This window comes from Brassica oleracea, chromosome C8, assembly GCF_000695525.1.
Source record: "Brassica oleracea var. oleracea cultivar TO1000 chromosome C8, BOL, whole genome shotgun sequence".
NCBI classification, from domain to species: domain Eukaryota; kingdom Viridiplantae; phylum Streptophyta; class Magnoliopsida; order Brassicales; family Brassicaceae; genus Brassica; species Brassica oleracea.
Genome location: NC_027755.1, coordinates 13,451,172 through 13,458,483, shown reverse-complemented (window position 1 = coordinate 13,458,483; position 7,312 = coordinate 13,451,172). Strand labels below are relative to the sequence as shown.

The window sequence follows — 7,312 nt, the reverse complement described above, 5'->3', positions numbered from 1 at the left end:
CTCTAAAAGTAAAGCTATTGGTATCGTTTTATCATTTGAAAGCCACAATCTGTTTTTAGTTGCAAAAATTATCGTTTAAAAATGTTATTATTTTAAAATAATATTGTTAAAAGTTTAAATGTTTTGAACGTCAGATATAAAAATCATAATCTATAAGAATAACTACTGCCAAAAGATCATAATCAGAACATCTATTGCTAGGAAAGATTTTACAAGAGACTTGCATTGAATCTGGTATTCCAACAAAAAGGAAATGCATGTATGTTGCATTGTTAGTTACGCTAAAATTGACCCTATCGTCTGCATTATAAGCTCATAAGCTTAATAAAATATTAATCACAATAAGAGGTAGCAAACCAGCAGGGGACCAACAAAAATCTAAAACGATACGAATAACACTGATTCATCTTTTCATGACCTGAATTTTCAGTATCGAATTTTATAATTAAACAAAAAATATGCCCGGAGACGTCAATTGTTTTTTGTATGTATGATCGAATACTAATAACGCGACTGTCACATATCGTTTTCTGGTTGGCATATGTGCAAAATCATCCCAAACGGTTTAAATAATTTGTTTTTAGCTTTAGACGTGACATCCACATGTTTCTCTGCATCCCTTAAAACTAACCAATCAACCTTAATTTTTATCCCAAATTTCACGGCCCAAGATCTGCAGCCCTAAAATGAAACCTAATAAGCTTGTTTCATTGGAGCCAACTCAAGAGGTTTAGACACAAACTGAAATGCCAGCGGTGGATATTGCAATTCCTGAAAGAGAATACAGTAAGATCTTTGTGAAGAGTGAATTGATCAGCAGTTGGTCTCTTGAGTCCAATTCAATCAGAGTAAACCAAATAGATAACTCTCATAATATGATGAGTGGAATAGATACATTGTAGTAAAAACAATAATTATTGAAGTACAGAAAATGGAAAGGTTATATGATTCATTTTCTAACATTTCCTCTTTTTTACTTTGGAGTTTTATCAGTAACTTTCTGAGCAATCCAACCAAGCCCATCATGCAATCCCTCACCAGTAACTGCACAGCTTGCTTGAATGTGCCAATCATGGTTCTTGATACTATGAAGGTTAAGCGCATCCGTGATTTCAGCTGGGCTCATAGCGTCTTTCAGGTCCTGTTTGTTTGCAAACACGAGTATCACCGAGTTCTGAAGATCCTCATGCCCCAGTAATCTGAACAGCTCATCTTTCATGAGAGAGATTCTGGCCCTGTCAGTGCTATCTATAACCACGATTGCAGCGTTGGTTCCTCTATAGTACGTTGCCCACGATGTTCTCAGCCTATCTTGCCCACCAAGATCCCACACCTAACAGAGCATCCAATTCACACACATAGAGACAGCGGAAGTTATGTAAGAATCCAAACAATGTCCGAACAAGAACTTCTGAAAGCTTTGGGGGTTACCTCGAAGCGGATGTTCTTGTAAACGAGCTCTTCGACATTACTTCCGACGGTAGGATGAGTAGTGACAACTTCACCCAAGTGAAGCTTATAAAGCGTCGTCGTTTTACCGGCGTTGTCCAAACCGACAACGACAATCTTGTACTCTTTTGCAGGGAACATCATGAACCAAAATCTAGATGCGAAAGCTCCCATTGTCTCTCTGGTTTCATGTAATAACAAAGAAAAAAAGATAACTGAATCTTTCTTTCCCTTTTATTCACGGCAAGAGTTGAGATTGATTTATTTGGAGAAAACACTAAAGATCCAGTTTTGATTTTGACCCAGGTTATGTTTTCATCAATATATTCCTGAATTGGATTTGGGTATTAAGGATCCAAAAAATTTCTCTGCTCTGGGGGATGATGGAAACAGTTGAAATGAAAAGTGGATTGAGAATCGGAGATCATACCTTGGATTCAGCTTGGCGGAGGCAAATCGGAAAAATGAAATTCGAGTCCCCGGGGAAAAGCTCAAACTTTACTTCCGGAGGTTGCTTTCTTATCGATCTATAAAAATAAGTATGCAAGAATGAAAATAGAGCCTGTAAAGTTTCAACCTCCATCGATTCAAGACCAATCTTTTTTTTTGTCCTTCAATTTTTACTAGATTTAAAACAATATTACAGCTTAAAAGACAAAATATTTACAGCTTAAAAGACTCAAACCCCGATCTATTAATATTATTGGAAATTAGACCGTATAGCTATAAAACAAACCATAATTAAATATCTAGCCAAAAAAAAAAATACCTCCATTATTTATGTATTATTTACTATATTGTCCCTTGTCTCCGGTTAATAAAAGAGAAAAATATATTCTTTTTTTTTTTTTTTGATTATCTCCTACCACAACTCTTCTTCCATTCTTACCATCTTACCCTCCGTCACGTTTACAATACGTCATCACCAACTCTACGTTGTGTTTTGTATTTATAGCCACTTAATCATTATTTTTTTTCTATAATCAATATCTTTTTTCATAATCATTATCTCTTTATTCATACTCACATTTATCATTGTCCCACCAAAGCCTCCACAACCACCTCCAAATCCATAATCTTTGCTACATATGTCATCTCCGCTTCTGAAATCTACAGACCACGACAGTGTTACGGTGGAGGCGCCCTTGTTCGTTCAGTAAGTTCCAAGTAGTACTATGCTATTTGAATAATATGTACTATGCTATTTCGTTTGTTACTATTCTATTTTAATAATGCTTCATATTATGTACTATGTCCATATTTTGATATTTGGGTTATTGTTATATTTCCTTTAGGATTTAGTGATTAGTGTTTTTGGTTTAGTTTATGAAATGTTTGGGTTGACTTTGGGGTAAACATTACCTTCTTTCCTGTAATCATAGACATTTCAAAATTTGGAACATTAATATGTACTATGCTATTTCGTTTGTTATTATTCTATTTTAATAATGCTTCGTATTATGTACTATGTCCAAATTTTGATATTTGGGTTAGGGTTTATATTTCCTTTTAGGATTTAGCGATTAGTGTTTTTGGTTTAGTTTATGAAAGGTTTAGGTTGACTTTGGGGTAAACATTACCCTCTTTCCTGTAATCATAGACATTTCAAAATTTGGAACATTAATATGTATTATGTTATTTCGTTTGTTACTACTCTATTTTGATAATGCTTCATATTATGACATACTATGTGCATATTTGATATTTGAGTTATGGTTTATATTTTTTTTAGGGTTTAGTGATTAGTGTTTTAGGCTTAGTTTATAGAAGGTTTAGGTTGACATTGGATAAACATTACTTCGTTCCCTGTAATCATAAACATTTCAAAATTTGAACAATATGCAATATCTTATTTGTTTGTTACTATTCTATTTGTATATTAAAATTTTTGAGTTTATTTTTACATTTAGGTTAAGGTTTATATTTTCTCTTAGGGTTTAGTAATTAGTGTTTTGGGTTTAGTTTATAAAAAATTTGAGTTGACCTTGGGGTAAACAACTTCCACTATTATTAAACCATTTTAAAATTTTATTAATATGAACTATACCATTTAGAATATTCTATTCTATTTAGTATGTTTATCTTCTTCCATAACATTATCTGTTTCTCCAATCATCGCAGTCATAGTAATCTTTATATGAAAGATGACCGATTCTTTTGGATTGATGACCTCTGTTTCATCCGTAATCACTCCAACTGTAGCCACCATCTTTGTAGTCACCGCCACCGCCGGTGCGTTAACCACTACCTCCTCCGCAATAATCATCAACGTCGTTTTCGTATAAACCTAAAAAGAGGAATTGGGATGATTGGAGGGTGAGATAATTACTGGCAACTGGTTCAAAAGAAGGACGAAACCGGAAAAATATCGCACAAATGCTATGAAATCTAATAATGTCAAAATCAATACTATATTCTTAATTTGTTGTTGAAATATGGCTAGTTGGCAAATAAGCTCTAATATTATTTGATATAAGTTTAATGCAAAAAAAAAACAGTGTTGTTTTTTGAACCACAGAAAAACACAACACTGTTATGCAAATAAAATCATCTTCAACTCTACTTTATTTTATTTTTAACTCTAAAATAAATTTTGCAAAAAAATGTTCAAATCCTATCTTATTTTTTTCATTCTATAATAAAATGAAAAATAAGTTTACTATGTTAATAAAATAATTTATTTATTTTTGTTTATTACTTATATATATATATATATTTTAATATAGAGTATTAATGAGATAGAACATAACTCTATTTATAGAAGGATCTATTGGAGTTGATCTAAATAAAAAAAATTATTTCCGTAATTGATACCTAAAAATTTAGACAAGTATCGTATTTGTATAATAAATCTTTAAACAAATGATTACCGCATTTGTTGGGTCTTAGATGACGTATATCGTAATTTTCAGCCCGATATCCCTTTTCTTTTTGAGTATTTGTGGTGCATATACAAACATAACTACATAATTTGCATGCATGTACTTTTATTTTTTCTGCTTATGTGTTTTTTTTAATCAGCCTTCTATACCTATTCTTTGAATACTACAACCTAAAACCAATCTCCCTTCTATCCAGTCTCTCTTTTCTCCTCTCTTCTCTCTCCTCTTTCCTTTCTCCTCTCTTATCTCTTTCTACTATGTCGACATATTTCACCTCTCTCATTTTATCTCTTTCTTTAAATTTTTTAAATTTTCTATGTCTCTTAATCTCTCCTCTCTTCCTCACTTCAAATTTATCAAGTTCTCTTCTTTGCTATTGCCGTCACACCGTTGCACCATCTCACCGTCACATCGTCACACCATCACATCATTACATCTGTTCAAGCTTGCTGTCACAGAATTACCTCTCATCTGCTCAAGCTCACCGTCACGCCGTCACCTCACATTTGCAACAGCTCGTCTTCATTTCAATCTGGTAAGGAATGATATAGGATGCTATATAGAAGGAAAAAAAAAGAGGAGAGAGAATAAACAAAAAGATGAGAGAGGATGAAGAGGAAGACGGGAAGAACAGAGGCTTCAGGAGACGACAATGGACGAATGGCCTGTCTGTTTACTATATGGAAAACCATATGTGGACGGATAACTATAGTTGGTCTTTCTGTTTGATATATGATTATAGCCGGATAACTATATTGCGCTGAATGTATTTTTTTCTTTTGAGTTAAGCAATAAACACTACGGGTATGAATGGTGACCAAGGAACGAAGAGGAATTATCCATTCCTTAATGTTCCAGAAAAAAATCACCATTCACGAGGAATAGTTTTTCCTTCTCATTCCCTATCATTCCTTTTTTTGTAGAGAAATAAAGAACAAAATTGTTCCTTGTTAAATTTGAGATGGAACAACCATTTTCTTTCATTCCTGCAATTTTATTCCTCTACGTTCCTTTCCTATTCGTTCCTCTTGTTTCCAGAATGGTCACCAGTCGAACTCTACATTAATTACTCGAAAGATCTTTTGTTTTGGGTTTATAGTGTTAACCGGCCATTGATTAAAAACACTTGCTAAAAGTATTGACATCCATATAATTAGTATATACTACGTAAGTATAATTTAATAGTGACCGTCCAATATGTATGTTAACTGAGATAACCGGATAATAACCAACAACCATTATAGATAACTACAACTATTACAAACACACATGTGTTATATCAATAGAGACACATACATGTCATATTATTATAAATAAAAGATAACCGACCACTAACTTAAATAACCATCAACTATTAGAATTAACCGACTACTAACTTAAATAACCATAAACTATTGGAAATAACCAAATAATTGTATGTTTATAGATTATATCAATAGAGACACATATGTGTTATATTATTGGAGACAAAAGATAACCGACTACTAACTTAAATAACCATCAAGTACTTGAGATAACCAGATAATTGGTATATATTATAAGTTAGGTATACAATGTAGCCAAATGAATACATTGCATTTGGAATTATGATACTTCATGTGTTTGTTTTCGTAACCGGCTAACTATAACAAAAAAATATAAGTAAAATCTATTAACCTGTTATTTCACAAATTACATCATTAAAGAAAAGTGGAATTTTTTTTCAATAACTATGGTAACAACTAAGAAGAAGAACACGACTCAAGTACTTTACCCTTAACCAACTTCGTCTTCTGAACTGACCCACCGAAGATGGTACTTGGCGACGGCAATGCAGCGGAGGCGGATGGATGGTGATGGTTAGAAAGTAAGCATTTGTTGGAGTATGAAGTGATAAAGAGCTTTGTTTTACCATAAACCTAAAAAATTGATGGAGAACAATGGAAGAGACGACATGTTCTAAGTTCATGATCCCAAGCGATCGTTGATTGTTCCTTTTGGGAACAGCTCTTGCATGTGGAAACAAAAATGGCTCACCCGCTTCTTCCAAAGACGAGTTCACACACACGCTGCCGTACCACGAATGTGAACACTTTGAAGAAAGAGATAAACAAGAATGTGTAAAAGGAGAGAGAGAGAGAGAGAGAGAGAGAGAGAGAGAGAGAGAGAGAGAGAGATATGCTACACAAATACAAATGGGTCGTGTGTGTATAGCTTTACTAGTGATTACATGAATGTAATCATTACGCAACTCCTTCCCCCTCCCACTTCGTAAGGTTAAAAAAAAGAAGATATAGGGGTATCACAGTATTTTCTCACTGGACCTGGTGTTTGGACCACCGGTTTTTCCATGTGGGCAAATTATTGAATCTTTCTATATTTTACTTGCAAATAGCTCTCTTTTTTTTCTTTTTTTCTTCAAAATATGCATTTAAACCAAGTAGACGTTTGGTCTTTTTTTTTTTTTTTTGACTCAACAACAACTTTCATTATCAAAATTGTGATTACAAAGATTTCAATCTCACAGAGATTTAAACCCCACATACAATGTCGAGATCTAGTATCACCTAGGAACACTTAGAAGGATCTTACGCTACCTAATCTGGAACGACATTGTATTTTTCATCACGATGAGAACGAATTCACCACACGACTTGAGATGAACCGTCTCTAAACCACCTAATTCTACCACTAAAACAAGATAACAAAGCCATTTATAAGCCGTTAAGAGATCCTCATAGTCGAGAGATACAAATGAAGACCAAGCCATTGGTACCAAGAGATCGGAGTGTGGTGCAGCATCAACCGGAGCTCCATACAGGGTCAAACCAGCCAGCTTGAAACAAACACGCATCCCCAAAAAAGACGGGTTGAGACTTCTGCAAACCCGCAATCCAGAAACTCTAAACAAGCATAGGAGGAAGCAAATCTACCGGATTTGACACTGAATCGGTACTGCCACTACAAGAAAACAGCGGTATTCTGACGGACATTCCGACGGA

General features: G+C 34.0%; 1 protein-coding gene across 1 annotated transcript; it reads right to left on the bottom strand.

Annotated features, from left to right (window-relative positions):
• Positions 1–843: 843 nt before the first annotated feature.
• On the bottom strand, positions 844–2,028 carry LOC106312341 (ADP-ribosylation factor-like protein 5). Its single transcript, XM_013749828.1, has 3 exons — positions 1,880–2,028; positions 1,432–1,630; positions 844–1,333 (listed from the first exon to the last, which is right to left on the bottom strand). The coding sequence occupies exons 2-3, from the start codon at positions 1,621–1,623 to the stop codon at positions 974–976; spliced, it is 552 nt and encodes a 183-aa protein (XP_013605282.1). The 5' UTR covers positions 1,624–1,630; positions 1,880–2,028; the 3' UTR covers positions 844–973.
• Between the last annotated feature and the right edge of the window lie 5,284 nt (positions 2,029–7,312).